Genomic DNA, 14908 nt, shown 5'->3' on the forward strand with positions numbered 1-14908 from the left:
CATATAGAGATATCATATAAACGTTAGCTTACCAGGGTTACCGTTACTACAAAATATCGTAAAGGAAAGTCAAGCAAAATATCGTAAAGCAATTAAATCTCCGAAACACAGTATATAGTAAAAGAGTGAATGAATATACGTCTTGACACAAAAAAAAACAGAAACGTTTCCTAGCTCTGCCAATTCAAGAGTGTCTCTAAATCCAAACACAACAAATCTGTCCTAGCTTTTGCGAGACTTCTTAAGAAAGCTAGCCTTAGGGCAAAAGCAGACTACTGCGGCGACAGGGCAGCTAACCAGTAGTTGTGGGTTCACCGCCAGCAAGCCACAAAATCGAATCTCACTGACTCGCTAACTCCGGAAATCCATTACATTCTCCGTCCCTAGATTTGTTGGGTCAGGTATAATTGCAGTGGCTCAAAACCTGGTCAGTTTCTGGGTCGTTTTGTAGAGGTGGAGCTTAATCCGGAAATAAAAATGTTTTGTCGGCACTAAGCGACGAGGTTTTAAGCAAGTGCCAATGTTTAGTCGGTTAGAAATCGAGTATGTAATCTTTTTATTTTTTGTAACAAAATAAAGCATAAACATCGTTTTAGGCAAATCTTTAATCAAAAATATGAGATCTTTCATCAAACTAGCATAACGTATTCACATAGTTGTTTATCGTAGTTTTGTCGTGTTAAGACGAAATAGTAACATGCTCACGAAACGGAAAAAAATCTTCTCAAAAATACATCATTAATTATTCTGTATTCGTTTATACAGTGTGTATGAAAAATATCTTACATACGTTGAAATATGATTGCACTTACATGTATGTAACGCGGTATTACATAAGTTATTGAATATTTGTGATTATGTTCTAACCAAATAAAATGCACATTGAAACAATTGTCTACTTTGCTACCATTCTGAGAGCTAAAGAAGATTCTATTTCATTTTAGTGTAACTATTTATGTTAGCGTATTGTAAGACAAAGATTGTGAAAGGGCAACAGAAGACATTAGTCTATCTTATTTTTACTGCAAACACCGACTTCTCCAACAACTAACTTTATTTAGATTTTGAACATGACTGCACTCTGTAGGTATTCATTTGTCAATTTGCCTATATATTTATTATTTATGTACAGCATTGTGTGACCAAAAAAATTTTCTTGATTTGTTGGGCGAAAAATATTTTCTTACTGTTGGCATGACGATGTATTTTCTTGCTCCAATATAAATAATGCATGTGGCAATTGTTGTGCATCATTGTTAGCAGCTTTCCGTTACCTCCACAAGCACAATGTAGCCAATTCTGGAAAATCAGAGGGCAGCACACACAAAACCTTTAGCATGATGTATGTCTACTGGCATTGCTGACGTTGTACAACATACATTGTTTGAAAAGTCGATGCGCAATGACAAAATGTCTGGTGATGGACCACTGGAACAATGATGGGAAGTAGGTTGTTTTAGTTATCGGACGAATCTATCATGATAAATTGTAAAGTTTAATAATTTTACTTTATTTGATATAAAAAGAAAATGTCGCACATAACTTAATTACTACCACATCAGCACCAAAGCCATAAAAGGCCTTTAACAAGCACAAATGAGAACAGAATAACAGAGTAGAAAAGGGCTACATATACTACATGTAGATATGTGAAAATAAGTGAATATAAGTCTGGGTTATTTAAAAAAAATCAGTGTTGAAAATCCTGAATATTTTATGTATGCAGGTATGTTTTAATTTGATCAATATATTTACTCGAAATTGAGCACAGCACAAGCTGAAACAGTTCGAGTTTTTTACATATAAAAGTATTCCTATTTAGAACAAGTTTGTTCTCTATGGCTGCAGATGAATTGGCAATGAGGTGGAGGGCACGCCAGATGCCCTCTGGCCTGCCCTCCCTTCATTGTCAGTTCACCCACAGCTATAGGGAACAAACTTGTTCTATGCCTATCTAGATATTGCATGTATTAGAAAGCCTCAGGAAGCATTTCTGCTGTCATTTCTTACTCCCTGCAAACTCCTTTTGGAGATCCTTGATCTAAAATAAAAACAATCATAGCATGTGTATTTACATCTCCTTGAACTTGTAAAGTACTGTGAATGCACTATTCAAGTGGCATTATTTGCGATGATTTTTGACTTTGACAGGAATATTATTTGTTAATTTAATGAAGTAGATTGGAAAGTTACATTGGACATTGTGATTAGCTGGAAGTTAATTTGGCGATCTCAAAGAACTGGGCAAATCTGCTTTTGCTAGTTCCTGACTTTATTACTGTTTTTACAGTAGTTTTATTTCACAATTATTTCCTGGCTTCATATATCTTCTACGATCCTACATTGCTCAACCGACTTAGCCCATAGAGGTGACTTGTGGAAGACAACAGCGACATTAGCCCAAGTACTCAGTCTATGAATCGGATGGTGTTGTGGCACCTTGTAATCAATTTCTCAAAGAGTTGATAACAACTCCAGAGATGCTCCCAAATCTTGATTAGATATTTGCAAATCACATCAAATCACCAATCATGAGATTGGCATCAAAGCACCATAAAAATGGATTACCCAGCTTGTTAAATTAAATCAAATTAAATCATCAATTACATAGTGGATGGTGGTTTTAATTTCATTTTATTTGAAAGCTGAGCAGCCACCCTTCTAAGTGATTTGATTTGGAGCAAAACGCATGCCAGCAATTTGATATGCTTTACAAATCTAGAATCAAAGATTTGGGAGCATCGCTGCACAACTCTCTCCAATTCAGACACTGAGCACTTACACTAAAGTGACACGAAAGCATCATGCAACAGGGTTCTAATTTTAAAACTGAGTTACTGAATATTACCACTCACCAGACTGTTAGGTATGAAAGTAACATCAGGTGTCTGAGTTACATCTATAATGCTGTCGTTTGTGGCGTTTTGTAGATGCTCCCCACATCTATGGAAGCATAGCCTCTGCTCTTACTTCTACCCGTCCTGAGCAAGCACTGCAATTCCTTCTTATCTTGAGCTATAAATCAGAATGCTCGAGGCATTGAACGTTTGGCTGGGTGTGAAGAGGCAACTTAACAGATATCGCAGTTGGCAGCAAATAATTTGTTTCTAAAACCTAATCCTGCCTACACAAGGGGTGCTTCTGCATTATCCTACTATAACTTCACGTTTTTCTAGCTACTAATCTAGGGCTATAAATGGCTTGAAGATCCGCCTACCAATGAAATTCCACATTTAACCATAATTAATATTGCACGATTTGCCTAAAATTTTATTGCTGGTTATGTGAGTGAGTACCTCCGTGTTACTATCAGATGTATTCTTGAGGATGCGGTCTCTTTGTTGGATTCTGTGGCTAAAAATGTAAACAATACGTAAATTATGTATATCGACACCGTGTGACAACATATATGAATTTATGCACATGTATAGCATATTTATATTTGTGGGCACAATCTAACTAAATTCAAATTGGCAAAAGAGTCCAAACAAAGGCCTTGTTGACAGGGCTCCAAAATAAGCATTCATTTTATCTTGCTTTTAATGATTGTTTTTGCAAATTTTAGGTGTGAAATATTAAATGCAAAATAAAATATTACGTCCAAGTTTAACCAAAGGTGTGAACTGCAATATAATACTATCTGGCGCATGTGTGAGGCCTCGGGATGAGAAATTCTCAAGAAAAATTAAACAGATTGCCGTAAACTTCACTGGCTATTGGGTCAAGGATATGGTATCTGAGCATTCTAATCAAGTCCTTGTTTCTTTGCAATTCTACCAAATTTCTATAAGAGTGTAGATGAATTAAAATAAGAGAAAATGTGTTTGAACTTTGATGTACTGTGAGACCGAAAGCAAAGTATCGAATACAGCTTAGACATGTCGCAACCCTCACAGTAGTGTAGACTAAGATTTACTGCATTCTCTGATTTCGGGCTTACAAGAATATAAATGTGCACGCGTGCTTTTGTTACAAGATAGCTATTTCAGAAATAAGACAAATTAAAATTCATAAAAGTAATAAATATTATTTATCATCTCTATGTAAAATCCATAGTATACTATCTGTGCATTTGCAAAGACATGGAAGGATAGCCCTGTCTAAATATATTGGACATACAATGACCGAGTTTTGATGTCCAAAAATGTCCCTTATAATAGGCTGAGTAAAATATTCTTGGTGTACCGGTAACTTACCCTCCGCTGTTCTTTGTACTTTTCCTTCTGGGTTTGCTGTCTTTACATGCAGCCATACTCTTTTTCTTCGCCATACTATTTTTCTTCGCCATACATAAGTAGCCTTGACTGTTATGAATGACGTTCTCACCTCTCCAAATATCTTCACCTTGCTAGATTAGAGCAAATAAAATTTTAAAATTAAGAAACATGGTACAGATTTTTTAGATTCATTGGCTGAAGACGTTGTAGGTTTTCAGCCTTACTTGATTGCTAACACTCAATTGAGAACTAACTGCTGCATGTATATGATGCTTGATACATTTATTGCTTGCTACTATTGACATGTACTTCTATTGCACAGCAACCAAGCATAGGCCTACATTTTACAATCAAGGTTACACTTCACAATCAAGGTTATACTAAAATATCCGAGGTATAAAATGTTCATTTTCAACACAAGATCACAAATTAGGCAGTGGAGAAAAAGTGCTTTAAGGATATGAGATTACCTTCAAAAAGTCTTTCATGCTTGTTGAATATGCCGTCCTCATGGTATGTGTAAAACTTGTTGCCATATTCGATTTCATGGGCTTTGATGGCTTGCTCAGCCTCATTTAACAATGAGGCAAGAAGGAGCAGCATAATGCTTAAATGCACTGCAATTAAAAAATATATTTGGTAGGCGCTCAGGCTCCTCGTAGAAGTTGACTGTCGTCAGCGATCATGTCATTCAGCTATCGAGGCTTCGATAACCTACCGACACGATTGCCGACTACAGGCACGGGAGGCCTGTAGGTAGGCCGATATAGAAGATGAAATGACGAATACAAAAAGTCAGTAATGAATACATGATGACCCACAGAGGTCTTATTTTAGGGTTGAAGCAATATGAATATGTAGTGCATTTCAATTAATTTTTTAAGACAAATCGCAAGCAGTAAGCGACTCTGACTACTGAGGACTACTGATCACAGGCAGGCTGTCTAGCCCGAAAATATAACTGCCCTGCATTGCAGGAGACTACAAAAACTTGCTTTACCTTGCCTCCTCTCCTACACTTTTTGTGAACCAAACAGGTGAGATACAGTCTAGGCCTGGCGGTGCTACTGACTGTTGTATCTTATTAGGATCTGAATCAGCTTTATGATTTACACATGTTTATTGTTCCCTTCATGGACGAACACTGCTCACACCAAATCTCGTGATTAATGAGAACCAAACATTGAACAGATAGGGAAGATAACTCTAATATACAACAACTCTTCCCCATCTCAATAAAAATCTAGATACAGCTGATTACTTGATTGTCGAATTCGCACAGAAAAAATTATACTCTATAATAATTAATATCGGGGTAATAGTAATATTAAACTTCTTCAATCAGTCTCTTAGGTGGCTGCCGCTCTCGGTTAGATTGTCGGATAGCTGTAGGCGTAGGTAGGGATATGCGAGGAGTGGCAGGAGAAATCGCGAACGCCGCGCCACCAACACCAGGCAGCGCCCCTCCAGGCGGGCCGGGCGCAGCCGGACATCCCACAGACTCGCCTCGATCCGACACACTTTCCGGATCTACAACAAGCGGCGGATTTGGGTCAATCACATTCAAAAGTGCCTGGAACTCTTCAAACTGAGTATCAACCAGCCTTGGTTTAAGCTGGTCAAAGTGTCTTTTCCATATTTTATTATTGACCTCTATACTATATAGTAATTGCCCTTCTCTTGACTTAACCCTGCCTTCTAGCCACTTTGTACTACCTACATAGCTACGTGCCCAGACTAATTCCCCTGTTTGAAATCTGATAGGTTTTCTACCTCCACCCCTTGTAACGTAATGATCTTCCAAGGTTGGTCTAATCATATTTAACTTGGTAGTGAGCTCCCTTCCCATGAATCGTAGAGCGGGCGACTCCCCGGTGCCTATGTGCGGACAATTTCTATAAGCTAGTAAGAATCTATCTAAACACAATTGTATACTATCAGTTGGATTCTCTTCCATACACAACTGTAAGCCATGTTTGATTGTTTTGACGAAACGCTCTGCCTGCCCATTCGTAGCTGGATGATAAGGAGCAGATCTAGTATGCTTGACCCCATTCGATTGTAAAAACTGTTGAAACTCATAAGACACAAACTGCGGCCCATTATCGGATACCAACTCTTGGATCAAACCGTATCTCGACATATAGTTAGCAAGCATTCCGATCGTACTAGTAGACGTAGTGCTAGTGGTTAAATATACTTCTGGCCATTTAGAGTACGCGTCTACTATTATCAGCAACATTGTTCCTTTGATTGGTCCCGCATAGTCAATGTGAACTCTTTGCATAGCTTTTTTAGCTGGTAACCACGGGTGAACTTCAACTTTTGGCGGATCTCCCCCAGTGACTGACAAAGTGGGCATGCTTTGCAACATAACTCTATGTCTCGATCAAAACCAGGCCACCATATAAACGAGCGTCCTAAAGCCTTCATTTTACTCATGCCTAAATGACCCTGATGGAGCTCCTCTAATAGTTTAGCCCTGAGCTTCTCTGGAACTATTACTCGTAACCCCCACATTAACACTCCTCCTACTAGAGACATTTCGCTTTTCTTAGCTATGAAAGGTTTCATTGATTCAGATGATGCTTTTTCTAAACCACCCTCCCGTAACCTACCTACTACTTCTGACAATACCACATCTGTACGAGTGGCTACTGCAACTTGTTCAGAATTAACCGGTAAACTTGCTGCTCGGAATACATAAGCTACTTCCTCCTTTTCAGACTGATCATTATCACCTTTCTCAGCTGGATATCTAGACAGAAAATCTGCTGGATTTTGTTCACTTCGACAACACTCAATCTGATAGTTAAACCCAGATAATTTTAAGGCCCATCGTTGTAATCTCTCTGCTGCCATGACTGGTATGCCAGCTTTGGATCCAAATATTATGCTTAATGGCTGGTTGTCAGTGACTAGTGTAAATGTACGCCCAAAGATAAAATAATAAAAGCGCTCAACTCCAAAAACTATGGCCAAAGCTTCCCTTTCTAGCTGAGGGTAGTTTCGCTCAGCTTTCGACAAAACTCTACTAGCAAACTGAATCGGCTGACACTGACCATCAGCTGACCTATGGGACAAAACCGCGGCTACTCCATCTCTAGAGGCATCACAAGTAAGTACAACCGGTTTGTTTGGATCAAAATGAATCAGAAACTCACTAGTAATCAACAACTTCTTAGACGTCTCAAACGCTTTCTGCGCTTCTAAACCCCAGACTGGCGAATCAACAGCGACCTTCAATAACTCTGTTAGCGGCTTCACCACTTCTGAAAATCTCGGAATGAATTTTCTATAGAAACCCAGCATGCCTAGATACGACCTCAACTTTTTGTCATCCTTAGGTACACTGGTATCAACGATACTTTCTACCTTACTAGGGACAGGCTTTACACCTTTCTCATCAATTATATGACCTAGGTATTGCACCGAAAGCTGCATGAACTTACACTTACGCTTGTTCAGTCTCAACCCAAACTGTTCTGGTCTATCCATTACGGCATCAAGGTTTATATTATGCTCAGGCTTAGAAGTACCGGAAACTAAAATGTCATCATAGTAGACTTGAACCCCTGGTAATCCATTTAAAACTTGCTCCATCGCATGCTGCCAGATAGCAGGAGCCGTCTTGATACCGAAGGCCAAACGTTTAAATCTAAACAAACCTTTGCATGTAGCTATAGTTAACAAGTACCTGTACTGCTCATCTACTACCATCTGGTTGTAGGCAGCTGATAAATCTAGTGTTGTAAACAGCTTACTACCCGACAGTTTGGACAGAATGTCATCCATGTGTATCTGGGGAGGGGACAACTCTTGTAAACATGAGTTAATAGTGGGTTTAAAATTACCGCATAGCCTAAGACTACCATTTTCTTTCACTACTGGTACTACCCCTGACGCCCACTCACTAAATTCTACAGGCTCGACTATTCCTTCTTTTACTAGCCGGTCTAACTCGACTTCAACCGATTCTTTTAGTGCAAGTGGTATTCTATATGCTTTCTCCCTAACTGGCTTACTACCCTCTTTCAAATACAACTTAGCTGTTATGTTTTTCAGGGTCCCTAAACCAGGCTGGAATAACTCAGTGTGACGAGCCAACACCTCATCCAATGACAGACCGTCTCCACCACTTACCTTGCCAATCCCTCCAGCGTGTAAAACCGATGACCAGTCTATAGGAAGCCGTCGCATCCAGTCCCGCCCCAGAAGAACACATCTAGCACCAGTGACCACATACAACCACAGATTCCCCGACCATCCGGCATAGCGCACCTCTGCCCACAGCCTTCCTTTGCAGGCTACCGATTCACCTGTAAAACTATAAAAGTTCTTATTAGATGGTTGTAAAACTAAATGTTTAAATTTAGTGTCATACACATAATCAGGGATTAGAGTGGTAGAGCATCCGGTATCAACTTCCATGTTTAGCTCTACTTGATTTATTTCACAGGTAACAGTTATTGGATGGCCATGTTTAGGTAAACTTTCAGTTGCGTGTACTACCTCCGAAGTAAGATATACAGGATTCTCTCCATCTTCATCATCTCCGGATTCTCCGCTTCGATGGTTGGACGGGCCAGTACTGTCTACGGTTTTTACACTGCTGCCGTTCTCCTGGTTAGGTTTCTTCTTCTGGTCATTCTGGCGGCACACGGGTTTTATATGACCTTTCTTATGGCATTGATGACATTCCGCGTCCTTAAAAGGGCAGTTATTGGCCAGATGGGTCCTTCGGCCACATCGGTAGCAGGACTTGTTACCTTGTGGTGAAAAGTTTCGTTGGACTACCTGCGCAACGACCTCTTTATTGGCACCCAGTTCGCGATGCTTTTCATTAGACCGAGTTTGGCTGGCCTGATTGAATATCATCATTTGTTCACGTGCCGCTTCGTGAGCTCTAGCATCAGCTTTGGCTTGATCAAATGTCAGCGCTGCATTTCGAAACAATTTCTCTCGCAACCGTTCATCATAACATCCATAGACCAGCTGATCTCTAAGATGTACATTGCGTGTATTGTCAGCAAAACCGCAATCTTGAATTAGTCCAGTGATTCGTACTAGATATGCATCAACCGACTCTTCCATTTCCTGTTTGGCTGATCGAAATTTGAAACGTTCTATAAGCACATTTGCTCGTGGTTGAAAGTGATTACCAAATCTCACTAAGATTTGATTAAGTGTTTCTCCGTGGTCCTCCGCCAAATCAAATGTATTATATATGCGAAGCAATTCAGGACCTCCCAGTGTCAGAAGGATTGCTTGCTTTCTAGCTTCAGCATCATCAGGAATACCTGATGCAATGAGGTACAGCTTCAGTTGCTGTTTAAAAGTTCTCCAGTTTTCCAGAGTGGGAGGTTTTCCCATTACACACAGTAGTGTAGGAGCTTTAATTCCCATCTCTGCCATTGTGCTATTACTGCTAATCCCATCCAATCGTCGCCAATTTGTTGTATCTTATTAGGATCTGAATCAGCTTCATGGTTTACACATGTTTATTGTTCCCTTCATGGACGAACACTGCTCACACCAAATCTCGTGATTAATGAGAACCAAACATTGAACAGATAGGGAAGATAACTCTAATATACAACACTGACAATGCACCATTGTAGTAGCAAGTTCAAATAAAATTTGAGATACACAATTAAATGTTGTTCCTTAGGTAGCTACATACTGTCGTTGTTTCAAAATGTGCTACAGTTGAGACTTGGTAGTAATATAAAGTTAGTTGTTAATAAAGTGTGTGCTTGCAGCAAATACAGTAAAGATAAGAAACTGATGTCTTCTGTTGCCTTCATTTTTACAATCAATGCCTAACGAGATGCTAATACTAATATTTACAGTGAAATAAAATAGAATCATTTTAGGCTCTCAGAATGGTAACAAAGTGGACAACCGTTTTAATGTGCATTTTATTTGTTCAGAACATAATCGTAACTTTTCAATATTTTATGTAATGCCGCTTAACAAAAGTGTATTCATATTAAAAAATATAAAACTATTTTTTAAATATAAACGAATACAGAATAATTAATGGTGTATTTTTGAGAAGATTTTTTCCGTTTCGTGAGCGGGTTACTATTTATTCTTAACAAGAAAAAACTACAATAAACAGCTATGCAAATACTTTATGTTAATTTGCTAAAAGAACTCATATTTGTAATTAAAAATTTGCTTGGAAAATATGCTTACATGATATTTTGTTAAACAAAAAGATAACTACTCGATTTCTCAACAACTAAACGTTTGCACTGGTTCGACTAACTTTAAAGCTTTGGTATTTCCGGATTAAGCTCCACCCCTACAAAACGACCCAGAAACTGACCAGGTTTTGAGCCACTGCAATTATACCTGACCTAGATGTTGCATAGTAGAACAAAATGGAACATCGAAAAGGACTCCGGATGCCAGTCTAAATGAGACTCGATTGTGGCCTTAGTCGTGGACACTCTACCCTGAGACCACTCCAGGTCAGACAGATGTTGATGCACTTTAAACAATGTCTCTTTAAGCCAGGCATTATTGGCTTCCAGATGAGCTCATTTCAAATGAATAGCAGTGTCCTTGAAGGTAGTAGGCGCCGAGATACCGTCCACGATACTTCACCAATTTTTTTTTAAAGTCTTTGACCTTCTGTGTGCCAATACATAATCATTGTCACAAGAGTCATCATCCTCGATACTTTCATTTTTAAGGTCATCCTCATTGTATTCGCTAGTGCTTTCGGAATCTTCGGTTTTAGCATTTGACAGCTCAGTAAGCCTTGCATCCACTCTTTCACACAACATCTCGAAAATAAATGCTAGATTGGCATAATCTTCGATAGATGTAAGTCCGACACCATTTATGAGGCAGTCGTCAAGCTTTTGTCTCCCTCGCACTCAGCTTTGCATGACTGATAGACTGATGAGGACTGGTTGCCATGCTTAGTTCAACAACAGTTTAATTGTCCAACTCATCTAGATGCTGCTTAATGTTTTGAGCTATGTCCATGTTCATCATGATAGCCTGACTTAAATATATTTATCACACAAAAATAAACAACATACAATATACAAACAAACAAAAATTTCACTTGCACCCTAAGCTAATTTGTGATGCATATCATAGTAATAGTTTGCAAAACTATCTATGTTATACATAGGGGTACAGAAAGCTACCTGCAGTATGTCTTAAACTGATAATATTTCTCAGATCCCTTTACATTTAATAATGTTAGGGATAAGGTTAATATTCATCTAATAGTTTAAAATAAGACATAGTCGTGAAGCCTCGCAGGCCTCGTGCAACGCCCCATCCTACCACTGGGTAATGGAGACGTGCTCGGTGGCCGACTTCGGTCCGACGAGGCACCAGTAGATGAGCTACCATCATCAGACCAAGCATCTGCACCAGGAGAAGCAGGACAACTTAGATCTCGTGGTCTCGTTCTGTCTACTGCAGCCTCTTGAGAAGGTAGGGTAGGCTGACCTAAGGCGGAGCACGGACTAAACAGTTTCAAGCGAGAGGCATTAACTGTTCCGCGTCGATTCACCCTGCATGTCCCATTCTCAAATACCTCCTGGACTGAGAAGGGCCCTTCAAATTTTGGTTGGAGTTTAAGATTTAACCCCTTCCTCCCACGTTTACTTTGTATCAAAACAAGGTCACCAGGCTTGAACCTAGACTCTTCCTGACGATCCGCAGATCTTATCGGCAGCTGCTGGTGCTGCCGTAAAAGACTGTGGACCGACTCAAGGCAAGTTTTTAGCTCTAAAGCATATTCAGTCCTTGTTGATAGTTGTTGAGAATGAGTACCATAAAGCAGTTGGTCTGGTAATCTGCATTCCCGGCCGAGCATCATGAAATTCGCAGTCTCTTCAGTGCTTGTCTGAGGAGTTGCACGGAATGCTCTCATGACCTGAGGGAGCAGGATATCCCAACTACTTTGGTCATACGCATAGCTCAACAACATGGTTCTTAGGGCATCACCCAAGGTGCGATTACCACGCTCAACTACTCCATTGGACTGCGGATGATAAGGGGTTGTACGTGTTTTAGCGACATGCTCAAGACATGATCAAGCTCTTGTTGATTGAAAACAGCAAAATAGATTATTGCTACATCCTCCGACAACTTCTGTTTTTCCACCAGTGTGGACGCATGGTCATCATCTCCAGCAGAGTCCTGATGGCCACGACCATGGTTTCCTGGTTGATTAGATAGTCCCTGGTCAATAGGAGGCATCAAGTCAACAGGTAAAGCTGATGGTACCTCATCGCGATGATCTTTAACAGAACTGCAGGGAGATATGCAGTCAGAATTGCCAGTCGACTCCATATTAAAAGCGTACAGCCGTTCACCAGTAATTTTAAAAGTTACCGGTTCCCCATAACACTGTTGCTGTTTGATCTCATTACATAACGTATCCATGCTAGGCCCTCCATTCAAGCGCGTGGTTCTGTCGCACTGTTTGCAGTTGTAACAGGTTTGCCTGGACAGTCCATCAGCATTTCCATGTTTACTTCCAGCCCGATGCTCTATGATAAAATTGAATTCACTTAGGATTTCCAGCCATCTGGCAATTTGGGCAGAGGGAGTGGTCCTCCTACAAAGCCAAAGCAATGAAGCATGGTCAGTCCTAATTCTGAATTCTTCACCATATAAGTAAGGCCGAAAGTGTGTCACAGCTTTCACAACGGCCAATAACTCACGCCTTGTTGCACAATAGTTTCGTTCAGGTACGGACAAACTTCGACTATACTAGCTTATGACCCTCTCTTGACCATTTTGCACCTGAGACAGAACCGCACTTACGCTATCGAGGGATGCGTCAGTGTCGAGAGTGTATGAGAGGGAAGGGTCCGGGTATCCTAACACAGGTGAAACCATGAGCGAATGCTTCAGGGATTGGAAAGCATCTTGACACTCCGTAGTCCATTTAAATTGGACGTGCTTGGAGGTGAGTACATTCAAGGATCGGGCTTTGCTGGAAAAACTTGGTATGTACTGGCGATAGTAGCCAACATATGCACACTGGTATCGGTATCTTCGGCACTTACCATCTTCGGTATCCTTTGCCAACTAAGAAAGTTCGGTATTGTCGGTATTGTAGTTCGGTAAAGGATTTTCAGTGTGTTTTTAACTTCAGCTTACCTACTGCCCATTTTTATATAACGCAGGTGGGGGGGATAAATATATCAAACGTATCAAATATCAAGCAGGGGTTTTATCAAATATAAAACGTAATATACGTTTTATATTTGATAAATATAAAACGTATATTACGTTTTACATTTTATCAATGTAAGACGTAATATAATACTAGATACCTATAGGTAAGCGTGGTAATGTTCGTTGAAGAAAGAGTTATAATATAATTTGAATGTGTTGTGTTTTCAGAATGTCTGAGAAAAAAATTGTGATTGCCAATGTGAGCTGAGCGACTCTTTTTGATTAGCGTGTTCCTCAAAGATGCATTGGTGCATCTTTGAACATCAATTGACGCGCGATTTTTCTTTTTCATTTTTCTCATTCCGTTACATAGCGATTGTGGGCGAAACGTCAAATGAGCTCTTTCATACGCAGCTCATTGTGCAGGAGATTCTCCCGCAAACATGTCGCTGGTAATGCTGTAGCTTGTAAAATACAAAAATCTTTCCGGATAACCATTTACCGATAGGCTTTCACGGATAAATACCGATCATATCTAACCGACCGCGGATAACTAGCTGTCACCGAAAATGATTGGTTTTCCGGATACCGATCATCACTCGGTGCCGGTAAAAGCGGATAACTCCTTACCGGCCCAACATTAGCAAACATGTCCCTATCTATGTCCCTATCCACATTTACATTCACTTGCACATTTGTATCCATGTTCACATTCATTTCCATGTCTACATGTAAACTCACATCTATACCTAAGTCTATGTCATGTCTACGTCAATGTCTATCTCTATGTTTACACCTGCATATTCACCCATGTTTGCATCTGCGTCTATGATTGTTTTTGTCCATGTCCACATCCATGTACATTTCTTTGTCCATGTCCATGGTGATATTAGTGCTGGGACGATATTACGATATTTCGGTATACCGTCGATACCACTTTCTCATACCGACCGTACCGAGTGCTTTTTGCCCATATCGAAATATCGGATATCATCGATATTTGACGATATCGACGATAATATATACATGTATATCCTATTCGATTTGATACCCGATTCTTCAAAGAATTATACGGGTACATGGATTCATTAGGGAGTTGTTGTCTCGTGGTAGCTTTTTCTGGCAGGTAAGACAACTCTGAATAACATACTAGATATATCGGTTGGTTACGCCATCATATCGTACCGAAACGAATTTTTAATATCGTCCCAGCACTAGGTGATATCCATGTCCGTTTTTGTGATCACATTTATATCCATATCCATATTTACACCTATTTTTATGGATATGTCCTCGTTAATCTACTTCTATGTCATGGCTATGTCTGTGCCTTTGGTTGTGTCATGTCCACATCTATGTACATATTCGTGTCCATGTCGATGATATCTATGTCAATATCCATATTCATGTCTACATCCACTTCCATGTCTACATCCATGTCAATGTTGATGTTTAAATGTTGATGTTTATGTCCACTTCTTTGTCCACATCCATGCTTATACCCATGCTTATGCCTCTGCTAATACTTA

General features: G+C 39.8%; 2 protein-coding genes across 2 annotated transcripts; both read right to left on the reverse strand.

Annotated features, from left to right (window-relative positions):
- Window positions 1-1947: 1947 nt before the first annotated feature.
- Window positions 1948-4815, reverse strand: LOC137404618 (uncharacterized). Its single transcript, XM_068090843.1, has 5 exons — window positions 4688-4815; window positions 4197-4348; window positions 3297-3354; window positions 2856-3015; window positions 1948-2041 (listed from the first exon to the last, which is right to left on the reverse strand). Exons 1-4 carry the CDS (start codon window positions 4790-4792, stop codon window positions 2944-2946), a joined length of 387 nt encoding a protein of 128 aa, XP_067946944.1. The 5' UTR covers window positions 4793-4815; the 3' UTR covers window positions 1948-2041; window positions 2856-2943.
- Window positions 4816-5558: 743 nt separating this feature from the next.
- Window positions 5559-9632, reverse strand: LOC137404950 (uncharacterized). The gene is made up of 2 exons (XM_068091177.1): window positions 8361-9632; window positions 5559-5747 (listed from the first exon to the last, which is right to left on the reverse strand). The coding sequence occupies exons 1-2, from the start codon at window positions 9630-9632 to the stop codon at window positions 5559-5561; spliced, it is 1461 nt and encodes a 486-aa protein (XP_067947278.1).
- Between the last annotated feature and the right edge of the window lie 5276 nt (window positions 9633-14908).

Source organism: Watersipora subatra, chromosome 9 (genome assembly GCF_963576615.1).
Source record: "Watersipora subatra chromosome 9, tzWatSuba1.1, whole genome shotgun sequence".
Classification (NCBI taxonomy): Eukaryota; Metazoa; Bryozoa; class Gymnolaemata; order Cheilostomatida; family Watersiporidae; genus Watersipora; species Watersipora subatra.

What these genes read in the sequence shown, in the direction of transcription:
- LOC137404618 (XM_068090843.1), bottom strand. Translation starts at nt 4,792, where the DNA reads ATGAGGCTGAGCAAGCCATCAAAGCCCATGAAATCGAATATGGCAACA. An exon ending in GCATGAAAGACTTTTTGAAG is followed by an intron (nt 4,349 to 4,687) that starts GTAATCTCATAT and finishes GCTCTAATCTAG; the next exon opens with CAAGGTGAAGATATTTGGAG. An exon ending in CATCTGATAGTAACACGGAG is followed by an intron (nt 3,016 to 3,296) that starts GTACTCACTCAC and finishes TCTGATTTATAG; the next exon opens with CTCAAGATAAGAAGGAATTG.
- LOC137404950 (XM_068091177.1), bottom strand. Translation starts at nt 9,632, where the DNA reads ATGGCAGAGATGGGAATTAAAGCTCCTACACTACTGTGTGTAATGGGA. An exon ending in ACGCTGGAGGGATTGGCAAG is followed by an intron (nt 5,748 to 8,360) that starts GTAAGTGGTGGA and finishes CGCTTGTTGTAG; the next exon opens with ATCCGGAAAGTGTGTCGGAT.